This window comes from Manis javanica, chromosome 2 (assembly GCF_040802235.1).
Source record: "Manis javanica isolate MJ-LG chromosome 2, MJ_LKY, whole genome shotgun sequence".
In the NCBI taxonomy this organism is placed as follows: Eukaryota; Metazoa; Chordata; class Mammalia; order Pholidota; family Manidae; genus Manis; species Manis javanica.
Window position 1 is genome coordinate 61,674,152 of NC_133157.1, and position 14,857 is coordinate 61,689,008.

At 32.3% G+C, this 14,857-nt stretch overlaps 1 protein-coding gene across 1 annotated transcript in view; it reads right to left on the minus strand.

Annotated features, from left to right (window-relative positions):
- JAK2 (Janus kinase 2) overlaps positions 1-14,857 on the minus strand; it is a 146,904-nt gene that overhangs the window by 28,419 nt on the left and 103,628 nt on the right. Inside the window, exons 9-14 of the mRNA XM_037019023.2 lie at positions 12,760-12,917; positions 11,000-11,111; positions 8,883-9,069; positions 7,673-7,800; positions 5,517-5,651; positions 4,468-4,555 (exon numbers count right to left, since the gene is read on the minus strand). Of these exons, the coding sequence (XP_036874918.1) occupies positions 4,468-4,555; positions 5,517-5,651; positions 7,673-7,800; positions 8,883-9,069; positions 11,000-11,111; positions 12,760-12,917 (808 nt within the window). The remainder of the gene's footprint in view (positions 1-4,467; positions 4,556-5,516; positions 5,652-7,672; positions 7,801-8,882; positions 9,070-10,999; positions 11,112-12,759; positions 12,918-14,857) is intronic.

A 14,857-nucleotide genomic window follows, 5' to 3' on the forward strand; every position in this document is an offset into this window, starting at 1 on the left:
TAGGGGGGATCTCACTCCCCAACTTCAAGCTCTACTACAAAGCCATAGTAATCAAGACAATTTGGTACTAGCACAAGAACAGAGCCACAGACCAGTGAAACAGATTAGAGATTCCAGACATTAATCCAAACATATATGGTCAATTAATATTTGATAAAGGAGTCATGGACATACAATGGTGAAATGACAGTCTCTTCAACAGATGGTGCTGGCAAAACTGGAAAGCTATATGGAAGAGAATGAAACTGGACCATTGTCTAACCCCATATACAAAAGTAAACTCAAAATGGATCAAAGACCTGAATGTAAGTCATGAAACCATTAAACTCTTGGAAAAAAACATAGGCAAAAACCTCTTAGACATAAACATGAGTGACCTCTTCTTGAACATATCTCCCCAGGCAAGGAAAACAACAGCAAAAATGAACAAGTGGGACTATATTAAGCTGAAAAGCTTCTGTACAGCAAAAGACACCATCAATAGAACAAAAAGGAACCCTATAGTATGGGAGAATATATTTGTAAATGACAGATCCAATAAAGGCTTGATGTCCAAAATATATAAAGAGCTCACATGCCTCAACAAACAAAAAACAAATAATCCAATTAAAAAATGAGCAGAGGTACTGAACAGACAGTTCTCCAAAAAAGAAATACAGATGGCCAACAGACACATGAAAAGATGCTCCACATTGCTAAATATCAGAGAAATGCAAATTAAAACCACAATGAGGTATCACCTCACACCAATAAGGATGGCTACCATCCAAAAGACAAACAACAACCAATGTTGGCAAGGTTGTGGAGAAAGGGGAACCCTCCTACACTGCTGGTGGGAATGTAAACTAGTTCAACCATTGTGGAAAGCAGTATGGAGGTTCCTCAAAATGCTAAAAATAGACTTACCATTTGACCCAGGAATTCCACTTCTAGGAATTTACCCTAAGAACGCAGCACTCAAGTTTGAGAAAGACAGATGCACCCCTATGTTTATCACAGCACTATTTACATTAGCCAAGAATTGGAAGCAACCTAAGTGTCCCTCAGTTGATGAATGGATAAAGAAGATATGGTACATATACACAATGGAATATCACTCAGCCATAAGAAGAAGCAAATCCTACCATTTGCAACAACATGGGTGGAGCTAGAGGGTATTATGCTCAGTGAAATAAGTCAAGTGGAGAAAGAGAAATACCAAATGATTTCACTCATCTGTGGAGTATAAGAACAAAGGAAAAACTGAAGGAACAAAACAGCAGCAGAATCACAGAGCCCAACAATGGACTAACAGGTACCAAAGGGAAAGGGACTGGGGAGGATGGGTGGGTAGGGAGGGATAAGGGGGGGGATAAGAAGGTGGGTATTAAGATTAGCATGCATAATGTTGGGGGTGGAAGAAAGGGGAGGGCTGTACAACACAGAGAAGACAAGTAGTGATTCTACAGCATTTTGCTATGCTGATGGGCAGTGACTGTAAACTGTAAAGGGGTTTGTGGGGGGGACCTGGTAAAGGGAGAACCTAGTATACATAATATTCTTCATGTAATTGTAGATTAATGATAACAAAAAAAAGAAAGAAAGAAAAGGGGGATTACTCCCTGGTAGGATAAAACTAACTCTAAATCAACAATTAATGCATGCTTTAAATATCCTTAATTTTGATCATTTAAAGGGTGTCAGATGATCAGCTATGGAAATACATTTTTCTGATAATATTCCTTTCTCTTAAAAAAAAAAAGCAGTTCCTGTGTGGTGATCTCCAATAAGTTCTTCACAATGGTATAAAGGGCATATCGAAGTGTGGGCAAAGGGTTTGTCTGTGTTTATACAGAGGATCAAAGCCTAATTTGGCTACCCAGAAAATGAATTAAGATACAATATGAAGAAGAACTTCCAACATCAACATTCTCTGGAAGAGTCATTCCAGAAGATGATCATCAAAAAACTTCAACAAAGATCCTGGTGCTGTTGCAGTTGTAGCTGCATTCAGCCCACCAGTTCCTGGACTTGCCATTGGAATGAAGGAGATATCTAAGCTGGCCTGTGCATACAGTAAAACAACAAATCTGACTGGATCTATACTGTCGGACCTCAACCAAGAATTAACAGAAGTGCAAGTTGCAGCGCTCCAAAATCTTGCGACTATAGACTATCTACTGTTAAAAGAACATATGGGATGTGAACAGTTCCCAGGAATGTGTTGTTTTAATTTGTCTGATTTTTTTCAAACTATTCAAATTCAGTTAGACAATATCCATCATATGATTGATAAGTTTTCACAAATGCCTAGGGTGCCTAGCTGGTTTTTTTGGTTTCACTGGAGATGGCTGGTAATTGTAGGTCTGCTTTGGTTATATAGCTGTATTCCTATTATGTTAATGTGTGTATGCAATTTAATTAGTAGTTTAAAACCTATACATGCTTATGTTACTCTACAAGAAGATATGTCAAAGAAATAATCAATCTTCCCATGTTTTCTTCCATCTGCTACTTCTATAGCTTTTCTTCTTCCTTCCTAATTACAACCCTTAAGTAGAATTCGTGCCTCATATCGAAATTACCATGTATCATAACTCTTCCAAGTGGTAAAGATACCTCAAGACAAATGCTGGGCATAAAAGCCACAGGGCATAAATCTGCAAAGAAGTAAAAAGCTAACCTTCTCAAACAATATTGCTTCTCTCTCACTTACAACTTTACATTTCCCTGCATGGCCCCAGAAGATGACTGGTTAGCCAGAGATGGGTAAGATTCCTCAAGGGAGGAACAACCTAAGACAGGCACAGTCACAGGGGGGCCATCAGGTGAGAAATTGGGGATCAACAGAAGTGAGGCTTAGAACCTCACCCGCCCATTTTTAGAGAAATCTTCTGCATCCATGGATGTTTTGTTGCCCTTGTCTAGCTTGGATTAATACTTAGTCTATAGGCACACACGTGATCATCTACATTTGCCCTCTTACAGCACTAAACTATGTTTTCTACCTTTATCTTGCATCTACCTACCACTTCAGCATTTTATTAAAATTAATAATAATAATAATAATAAGGGAGAAATGTGGGATTCACATATAAATCAAGTATAAAAATCAAATGAATATTCATATTTGACCTGATTGTTTATAGTTCATAAAGTGTGATCAAAACTGAAAGTTTCCGTGATGACTGCCCTTGCACTGTTCACCACATAAGAACTTATTCACTATGTAAGAATTTGTTCACCATGTAAGAACTTGTTCGTTATGCTTCAGAAGATTGGAAACTGTTGAGAATTAGGCTTGGGGTTGATTAATGATTGTGCATTGAGTCCCCTATACAGAATTTTATTGTTGTTAACAACCATTTGATCAATAAATATGAGAGATGCCCTCTCAAAAAAAAAAACTTTTTAATGTATAATTTAAGATGTATGTTTAACAGATACCACTGATTGTCATATGTCCCATTATTTCATTTGCCATACAGGAAACAATTGCCATTGCCAATTAAAGTCTGACATGCCACACCATTAAACTCTAATAATTGCCAATTAATCTGATATGACATCAATTATAACACACTTTTCAATTTCAGGTATTTTAAAATGTGATAAAATTGCATCATGGAATCAATAAATAAGTATGAAAGCAATTGTAGGAACTGGGATTACTCCCAAACTGTTTTCAAACTCTAAAGGAGTGTATTCTTTTTCCCTAAAATGGAAAACTATGAGAAACATCAATAAATATGAGATAAACAGAGAACCACTCAAGCTGGTGGTAAAGGGACAGAATTTTCCACTACTACATTTAGATTTACTCTCACTTCATGAACCCCATGAAACACCTCCACAAAACAGATTTAAAAACCAGTGCCTTTGAAAAGAGACTATCAATTTTAAAGGATATGAAGAAAGGTTTTGTCATTGTGGATGAATATTTAATCCACATGACTAACGGAAAATGGAGAATTACATAAGTAACTTTCTGAATGTAAACTAAGTTTTTATGAACAGTCTAAATTCAGCCATAGAATATGTCTAATATCAACACCCAATCATTTCAATCACTTCCATTAAAACTGCAGTCTATCATTTATATGCTTTGTCTTGATAATTCCTAATAAATTTATACTGAAATAGCCAGTTATTCCAATGTTATGTTGAACCAGCCATAATCTGTATTGCTATAGTTAACAGAAATGGTTACATTTGTTTACTATAATACTCTACTGTTTTGGCATTTTAATAAAAGGCATATTAAATATTTTCTGCAATTTAATTTCATTCATTGGTTTCCTTTGTTAGAAGACATAACTGAACAGTTTTACAAGGTTTTTTGTTTCAACAATATACAACTCCTATTAAATTATGGTTTAAACTGATACCTAACCATGATTCTGAAACTGAATTGTCTATATAAACAAAAAATGGATGTTCTGAGAACGGTATAACATTAACATAAAGAAAGGCAGTGGTTCTACTTACTCTCCTCTCCACAGACACATACTCCATAGTTTAAAACCAGATGTTTGTGAGAAAGCTGGCTCATCATGCTTGCTGCTTCAAAGAAAGACTAAGGAAAAGAAGAACACACAAAAAATGCAAGAAATGTCATTTGTGTCTATAAGTATTCATAGTTCAGAAAGATACTCTCTGCCATAAGAGAAATGTACTTTCTCCTAATCTAAGCAGGACTATAGATAAGCTTACTATGTGTTTTGGTTCCCTTATATGGACTGGCAACTCTATGGATGGTAGAGTTCATTCAAAGTAAACCCATGAGTAAGCCTGGAATGAGACAGCAATAAGAGAGAGCAATAGTGGCACAGTGCAACATGCACAATGCAAGACAGGCTTAGACCCAAAGCTCCTAGAGTAGAGAACAGAGGTAGACACCAGAGATAGTGATATAGTACTGAAGTAAATGGATGGGAGCTTCAAATAACACTTCCTAAAGAATTAAGAATGATCTCTGTACAGATAAAATATTATGACAACTATGTTGGAGAGTGGCATGGTTTTAACATCATTCTAACTCAACTAAACTTTGACTAGAACTTCTGGGTATGTTGTTGAGGATCACAACCACCAATACTGTGGTGTTCTGTCTGGATAAGAACAACTCTTCAGCTTATATGTTTCACATCATCTTCCACTAATATCCTTTATGACATTTTAGGTATCATAAATGTTTATGTCTTATTTGGAGATGCCTTTGCTATGCTAAGGACTCTGACAACTGGCAGCTGAGTTTCTCTGGATGTTGCCAAGTTTAAAAATCATTGCTTTAGTATATGCAGAGATAATAATACCTATAACACAATGCTAAAAATAATTAGTTTGGAAATCAGTTATTATTTTAAAAATTCTGTAATTTTCTATAGCCCCACAAGAATGCATCCTCAGAAAAGTCCTTGACTATGTACTTCTAAAAATAACAGTTTGAAAAGCTGAAATCATGAGTGTGTTGCAGGCATATGAGAGCTCACTTTTAAATATCATAAATACATAAACTATACAAAGACCATACACACCTCTGAATAGTTTCTATGTGCTTTATCCAGAACTTTTAAAAGAACTTCTGTTTCATGCAATTGATCATAGTCTCCTACTTCTCTTCGTACACCTTTAAAAATTTTTGTAAAAGTCCCCTGGCCAAGGCTTTCATTCTTTAAAAGAAAAAAAAGAAAGAATGAATAAAGGTGGAGAAAGATAAGGGAATTAGAAAGCATATTCAATAACAAAGAGTTAAAAAAAATAATCCATGAGCAAATATTTCCCTTACAAATTAAACCCAGATTTGAGACTTCAAATTAATTATATTCTGCTTCTTTACATAGTAATAAAAGACAGAATTAGCTGTAATAATCACTTTTCTATAGTGTCAGTGTTTACCTACATTTATTTACATATGAATCTTTTTCTTTGTTTGCCTTTCCTAATAGTGCGGTAGAAAGGCAGTACAGTATGGTCTATGGAAGCAGAATGTTTAACTTGTTCCTGAGTACCAGTTCCTATTTGTGTGACAGGCTATTTAATCTCTCTGCTGCAGTTATCTTGGTTTCATCTGAGGAATGGGGATATCAGCTATTTTTCCATAGGATTATTCAATGAACAATAAATGAATAATTACATGAAAGCACTTAGTACAGTCCATGACACATGGTAAACACTCAGTAAATGCTAGCTATTACTACTATTACCTCTTCCTGCATACACTTACAGAATAACTGTTGAAAGCCTGCACTCTGAAGCTCTACTATTATTACTTTTATAACATTAGTTAGGTTATCTGGTGACTCTCTGCTTGTCATTATTCACATGAAGATTCATGTCTTTATAATTCTGAATAATTCTATCTATTGCCTCCTTATGGAACTCAGGCATCAGTTGGTCTTTTTCATTGTATTTTCCATGTCCTTAATCTCTCTTTCATAATTTCTATTTCTTTCTCCCTAACTGCTGCACCTGAATAATGTTCAGATCTATCTTCCAATTCCCTAATTCTCCTTTCAACAATGAGTATTCTGTTTTCTAACCTGTCCATTTTGTTTTCATGTCAATGAAAGTATTTTTTATTTCTATACTTCTTTTCCCCAAATCTTTTTGGTCTTTTCTGACAATGTTTTATTTATTCCCAATGTTTTCAATCCCTTTTATCTTTAAACATATATATGTTTTTTTAATATCTATTTGAAAAACCTATTATATGGAGGTCTAATTTTGATGTCTGATGTCTGTTGACTCTTTCTTACTCCTGGATTATTTCCTTGTATGTTCTAAAAAAATTTTATTAGAACTCATGCTTAGAGTTGTTTTATCTGTGGGAGTCCTGGGTGGCCTAGGTTAAGATTATGTTCTTCCAAAAAGACTTTGTTTGTTTCTACCCAGCATCAAAGGTTATTACTAGGAAAGTACTACTTTTTATTTTAATTTAATTAACTAGCTTAAGATTTCTTCAACCATGCAGGTGATATAAAGAAACCCAAACTCAAAAGCTCATGAATACAAATTCTTGAGACTTTTTTTTCCTAAGTGCCTAACTTAGGAAACTTAGTGCCTAAATAGACAACACTCCTTTTCTTCTTTCGCTACTGGGTAAATTTTTCACAGTCCATATATTGTTTTACTGAGAATATATTTTACTTGAGACTCCTGGCTTTATTCAGTGGTCTTACTTTTAACTCCTGGTCTTGTATAGGCCTTCAGACATGGTTTTCTTTGTATTGCTTTAAGATCTTAATCCCCTTAATTATTGAGACTAATCCGAACTCCCCAAGGTTATCTTCCAGTCAAGGTATCAGCTCTTATGTACTACTTTTCAGTTCCTTCTTTATTTTTACCACTTTGTTTTTTCCTTGCTTTCTTAAGACTTACAAATTAAAATATATGTCTTTTGTAAAAGAAGATTTTTAATTATTAATTAAGATTTATAAAGGAATATATTTAAATTCCTAAAAAGAGAATACAATTTCATTTTTAAAGTAATTAATTTTGCTAATTCTAACTCAAGTTTGGTATCACATTTTCACAAGAAATAAAATCACTTAAATGCAATAAAATTTTTATAGCATAGGTTATAATAAAATAGCTCCAAATGTCACATAAATGTAATGTGGGGTAGTAAATTAAGAAAACAATTGCATTCTAAAAGGACAGAAAAGAAAATAATCAACATCTAATGACTTACAAATGTCAAATCTTCATTTCTAATTTTGTGAAACACCATTTGGTTCACATTATTATGCCTGTGCAACGTTGGTGAGGTTGGTACATCAGAAAGACCATTAGTTCTGAAGACTAGAAGGTTTGATTTATCTGTTAAAAAAAGAATGAAACAATGAAAATATATATATATATAAAATCAAAACACACTGAGGATATAAATTTCTCCAAAGGGGTAAAATAAAATGCATTCTACAATAAGAAATGTTTAACTCTTTTTTTTTATTGAATTATAGTTGATATACAATCTAATATTAGTATACAACACAGTGGTTCAACAGTTACCCATATTATTAAATCCTCACACTCCCTAGTTAGTTACTATCTGTCTACATAGAAAGATGTTAGAGAATCACTGGCTATATTCTCCTATGACCAATTTACATTATGATTGATAATTTTTGTGCCCCTTTATTCCCCTCACCTTCCCCACCCACCCACCCAACTCCTCACTTCTCACTGTCTATGAGTCTACTACTATTTTGTTCATTTTGTTTTATGTTGTTTTTACAGTCCACAAATAATTGAAATCATATGGTATTTGTCTTTCTCTGCCTGGCTTATTTCACCTAGCATAATACCCTCTAGGTCTATCCATGTTGTTGCAAGTGGCAGGATTTCAGAGATGCTTAACTATTTCTTATTGTTTTTTATTTTTTCAATAAATGGAAAATTATTTTAGAAGTTTACTCCTTGAACTTTGATGTACTCTAACCAGTTGTTTCCTACATTCAAAATTATAATCACTTCTTAAACATAATTTTTTATTATTTTAATACGTTTTTATTAAACCTGTTATATCCTTACCTTACTATCTTTATTTAAAAAGTATAGAAATTAAAATTCTGAAGGAGAATGTAAGTTTATATCCAGAACAACATATAAGAATTTGGCAATAAATTCTTTTAGTTCAGTAAATAAGTGACTGATTTATACCAAGCAACAATCATTTTTTAAATATCATTTCAGAATTATGGAACTTCAAGTAACTTCTAGATAACTCAAACCAAACTGAACAATCCTAATTTGAGGATATTAATATAGCAGGATGAGACAAAATTAGTTTTTGGAGCAGCTTCTTCCATATTTCTTTCGATATAATATACTGAAGATACCTCCCATGACATATATAATCTATGACCAATATTTTTTAAATAACTAGAAAATTAATTTACCTTTCAGCTTTGGGGGACAGCACTTTGTAAACTGGAATATTATACTGTCTGAGCGAACAGTTTCCATCTGGTAGCAATTCAGAAGATCTTTAAGATTACTGAAGTTCTTCTTAGTCCCATTGAGGTTGTATTCTCCATTCTCATTTTTTGTAATCAAACAGTGCTTATATTCAATGACATTTTCTCGCTATGTAGGTTTAATTATGAAGAGAGTGAGGGAAAAAACACAATGGACATCATAGCCATTATTGTGACAAAAAGGATATCACAAAACAAACAACAGAACATTTAAACATTTGAACATTGAATCCTAATGTAGTACTAGTATAGGGTGATAGAGATGTTAGTTCCTGAAAAATACACTTAATTACAATTGCATAGGCTACAGAAATAGCTTAAGAGCTGATATTATTAAAAAGCAAGTACGAAATCAATGATAATTAACAATAATAAAACCATCCTTAACAGCTTTCCATCATTTACAGAATAAACTGTAAAACTAATTTAGCATAGGAGGCTTTCCATGATCTCTGGCTTCTGCAACTCCATCTCTGACTTCAACTCCTGCCACTCCCAACATGCAATCTATATCCTAGCTGTATTAAGTGAATTAAAATTTTTTAAGCAAATGCCATATGCTTTGGTGACTGTACATGCTATCTCTTCACTTGAATGTACATCCTCTCCTTATGAGCAACGGACTTTTATTCATTCCTTTAAACTCAGTTCAAGTACCACTTTTTCTGTGAGGTCTCCCCTAACAACTCTGACCCCATTCCATAGCCAAAGCTGATTACCCATTTTATTTTGCTACTACTATTTCATATAATTATCTCTAATATGGCAATTTTAATATTTTTCAGTTTTTCAATATGTGCTGTTTTATGAACTTTTTCATTAATATATTTTTTGAGCTGCTCTTACAAGCATATTCAAACTACTTAGAAGCATTTATATAAAATTTACTGAATATTTCAAGTCCTTACTCCAAAAGGTCTTTCTAAATAATTGCAATCCTTTCTGTTATAGCGTATTTGCTTAAACTTGATAATTACAATGACCAATTTAGTATTTTTTGGTATATTTTTTAATTTTTGTTTTCCAAAAGATAAATTTCTTGAAGCAGGGATATAACATACACTCCCTAATACAAAGCCCTCATATTAGGCAGGGCAAATACAATAAATAGAAAAAAAAATACATTTGACTTAGTAATTGAATGTAACGGACTGCTAAATAAGATACTGTGAAATTAGGATAGATTATCACTATTTTATAATGCTAAAGTAATGGAGTAACCTATCTTCTGTATTAATGGAGATTATTCCACCCTCCATGTGGTAAACACAAGATGGCTGTACTTTATAAAAATTAAAATAAATGAATGATAAAGTCCTTAATTTCTCTACTTTCAAAAAGTAAGATAAATTTTGCAAGCTGCTTTAAAATTACTCAAGGTTTATACCATGAAAATGCCTTACAAATTATAGTATCTTTTTTGGTAATTTTGGATAGTAAATAATCTTAGGTGAGACCCAAAATGATCTGTATTAACAGTTAGGTTTCATTGTAATCTTATGCTTAAGGCATACATTGTAAATCATTATTCTTAATATTGGAAAACCACTAATTAAAAGTGCTATGATGTTTGTTTCTGTTATTGCCCTATTTCACTCTAATCCTATTAACCATTACTAGCGTAAGATTGCTTCTGATTTATTTTATTCTAAAGTTTGGTAAAGATTTTTTGTGAAAAAAGAGACTTCAAGAGACTTGATGAAATTTGACACACTGGTAACATCCAAACACCAAAAAATAAAATAAAATAAATTCCAAATAAAAAGACAGCAAGGCATTTTAAGTCATTTTATATTTTTATATAAATGTTAGTAATTTTATCTTGTTTATGCAGAATCCCTGAAGTAAATTAGGAACTATTATACTAGTTATCATATCTAGAGCTATTATTCTAAGTATTAAAAAGGAAATATGGTAGGTAAACATGAAGGGGAAATTATATGGATTAAATAAATTTATTACCTTTGCCAGAGGCAAGGAGTGGGGGTATTGCAGAAATGAAAAAAAAATGTTACCATTCATTAATGTGATATACTAACCTCGACAGCAAAAGTCAGAAAATATTTATTAAAGTCCTTAGGACTGCATCGAAGTACATAAAGTCCAGTCTGATTTCCTGCTTTCTTCAGTTTACTGATGGCAAAATCCATTCTGAAGATAAAGAAGTAATTTGAATGATAATATAGTAAGCACTATGACACTACGACCAAAATGTCATCTAAAAGATCAAAAGTCAAAACTAAAACTCTCAGAATTTTTAAGTCTCCTCCACTTTATATGTTTATTAATAATCTTGCAGAGAAAAATATTAAAGTACCAAGTTATTCTAAAATAATTTCAAACCAACTCAAGGGTCAATTATATTGCTTTAAAAACAAATAAAAGGTACTATAAGACAAAAATGACAGAAAAGAATTCACTTATTTGAACTTTCTGCCTTCTATTTCAAATTTAGTACTTTAAAATCATACTCTCATAAAACTTCATTTAACTATGCAAACAGCATATTATAATCCATTTCCTATGCCTCTTCTACCATAGGAGTTACTAATATAAAAATTAATGTGTCATTTAAATATTTAATACCAAATTCTAATAGGAGACCCATAGCAACTGACAAAGACTACCATTGTTAAGTCTGCTGTATGTTTTACTGAAGCTGAGTATCATGAAAGAAAAGTCAAAATGTAATCTACATGAAAGCAGGAATCATCTGTTTCACACATATATAAAGCAGTGCCTGGCACGTATTAGGTTAATGTTCTATAAATAAATGAAGGAAAGCTTGAGTGGATGGACGCAGAATGAATGAATGGCAGGAGTTTTTAAACTATTGAATATATAATTATAAAGTGTTCAAGTAGTGCAACTTTTCCATAACAACTATGCTTATTATTAAGCAGATATTAGTTATAGACAAAATCAAGTTTTAAATGTCAATCAGGATATGATTTCTCAAATATTATATTTAATTAAGCATAAATTAAGTTCAAGAAACATATGCTCACAATCCTAGATTCTTTTGCTTAAGTCCTTTAAACCTGATGTCATTCATAAAGTACATCCTGGCTGAGAGATAACTGGGATTTGTGCTAAGTAGATGTTATGTATGATAACTGGCTTTATCCACTAGTACAGTAAGGGTGTACAACTGTGTGAGTCAATATGATAGCCAGTAGCTACAGATAGCTATTTAAATGTAAAGTTATTAAAATTAAATTATAATTAAAAATCCAGTTGCTTAGATGTATTACTTTTGAATCACATTTTGAATTCTAAATAGTCACATGTGGCAAGTGACTACTGTATTAAATAGCATAGAAATAGAACATTTTTATTTTCACCATTGCAGAAAATACTGTACAGCACTAGTCTAGAAATATGGGTATCATATATATCATGTGTTTGAAGCTTTCAATAGGAGGAGCTGGATTGCCCTAATAAAAAGAATTATCACATTTTGAATTGTGGTTCCTCTGCATTATTTCAAAACTAATGAAATATAAATTGGAGGAGTTTTTAAATTAACACCCAAGAATAAATTAAGTACACATAGGCAACTGAGCACCAAACTTATAAAAGTATTATAGATTGGGATACAGAAAGCAAATTATACACTAAATAATTGATGATTATATAATATGATTGCAAATAAACTTGTTAAAAAGAAAACTTCAGCCAAATTAGTATTTTTTTTTCCTAAACTAAACCTATGCATACCACTCCGTTGTATAAAATCTTCTTTGTAAAATCTCATCTACTTTTTTAAAAATTTACTTTTATTGTCAGTGTTACTCACAAAATTGGGCCATGACAGTTGCTTTGTATGTTTTCAAGCACCATTGGAGGTGCTACTTCTTTACAGAGGTAATGATGTGCATCTGCAGTTAATCTATAATATCCATCAATTAATGATACAAAAGACAAAGCTGCTCTTAATGAGCTAAGTTCAATTTCCTAAGCAGAGAAAAGAAGAAATATTATGTACCATTTACAAAGTCAACTGTATGCTACATATTGAAAATTCTCATCACTCCATGATAAATTAGTTGTCCTAAATTAATTTCCTTCTAAATTGCTCACATGTCTTTTATGGCTCCCAATTGTCTAATCTAAATTACAAATTCTGTGTGTTCTCTCAAATATGGGCTTATCATGCCTTTCCAGTTATAGTTCACTCTACGTCCATAATTTAACTCTATTTTCCAATGCCTCTAGTAGATAAATGTGCCAGTCATCTCAGTCAGAAATCTATCTAGTCTGATATAAAAGTTGATATTAGTTAGAAATTATGAGAACTTATTTTTATATACCAAGTACACACTGCTAAGGTTAAAACACTCATGCTATAAACTAAACTCATATATAGCTATGTTATGATTGTATCATACATACATATGTGAAGATATAATCAGCTTAAAAGGTAGCCTCTTATTTAATGGAAAGGTACTAAGGCAATTTTTTCTAAAATCAGGAATAGGAAAAAAAAAAGCCCACCAGTTAATATCCTTTGTGTTTAGCTAGCATAATGTAGCTAACATATTCAGTTAACATTATTAAGCCATAGAAAGCAAGTAAAGCAAGTATAGAAATTGGAAACAAGCAGATAAAACTGTCTCTCTATGGACACTGTAAGAGTGTACATTTACAGGACACCCCACAAAAAGCAATTATAAAACTACTACAACAGTGATTCATTAGGATGGCAGGATACAGAAATCAGTAGATTTCACATATATAAAAAATAGCCAATTAGATTATATAATCAAAAGAGATAGTGCCACACTATGATTAACACACATAATGTAGGTGGGTCACAGTGAAGGCAGTATAGGACAGAGAAGACAAGTAGTGATTCTATAGCACTTTACTACTGATGGACAGTAACTGTAATGGGGACTTTATAATATGGGTGAATATAGTAACCACAATGTTGCTCATGTGAAACTTTTGTTAAGATTGTATATTAGTGACACCTTAATTAAAAAAAAGATAATTAAAAAATAATCAAATATAAAAAAGACACCCCCATTTGTAAAAGTAAAAAAAAATATGAAATGTCTAAAATTAAACTTCACCAAAAAATGTAAAAAATCATTTTTAGAAAAATTTAGAGACTTTTTAAATTTTTACTTTTATTGATATATACTATTCTGTTGATTTCAGGTGTATAATGTAGTGATTCAAGTTATCTACATTATTAAATGCTCACCCTAGTAAGTGTAGTTACTGCCAACATAGAAAGATATTACAATATCATTACTATATTCTCTATGCTGTATCAAAACACTCCTGTAAGATGCAATCCTTATTTGACTATATAGAAGATTTACCATGTTCTTGGATAGAAAAACTCAACATCATAAGATTGTAAAAATGCTCCCTATATTATTTTTCTAATTTGTCACAATCCCAATAAGAATACTAATAATCACTAAAGGATGTGCCCAGAAAGACAAGGGAAATAATGAGATTCAGAAAACCAGAGTCCAACATAACAGAGACAATAAAATAATTCCCTGGAAGATAAGAATAGGATGCCCAAGGATTACAGCTGTGTATGGCCTAGAGGGCATCCAGTCCAGATTAGATTATAAAACCCAGTGATCGAGGATGGACATTTTCAGGAAAGAACAGAAGTGATACAATATTTGACAGGTTTGACTATGTGAAATGCCGTACTGAAAAGTGAGCTACTTACAAAGTTCTTATAGGGAATAGGAAGACATACAAAAGAAACACATACACTAACGAAAAAAATTGAAGGAATTATTAACCCAGAAAAACAAAATGCTGTACAAGAATGGAAATGTTATCATAGTATACTACCAGACTAAGCAATGAATATTTACTCATAATGGGAACACCGAATATGGACTTAGATAAAAAATTACAAT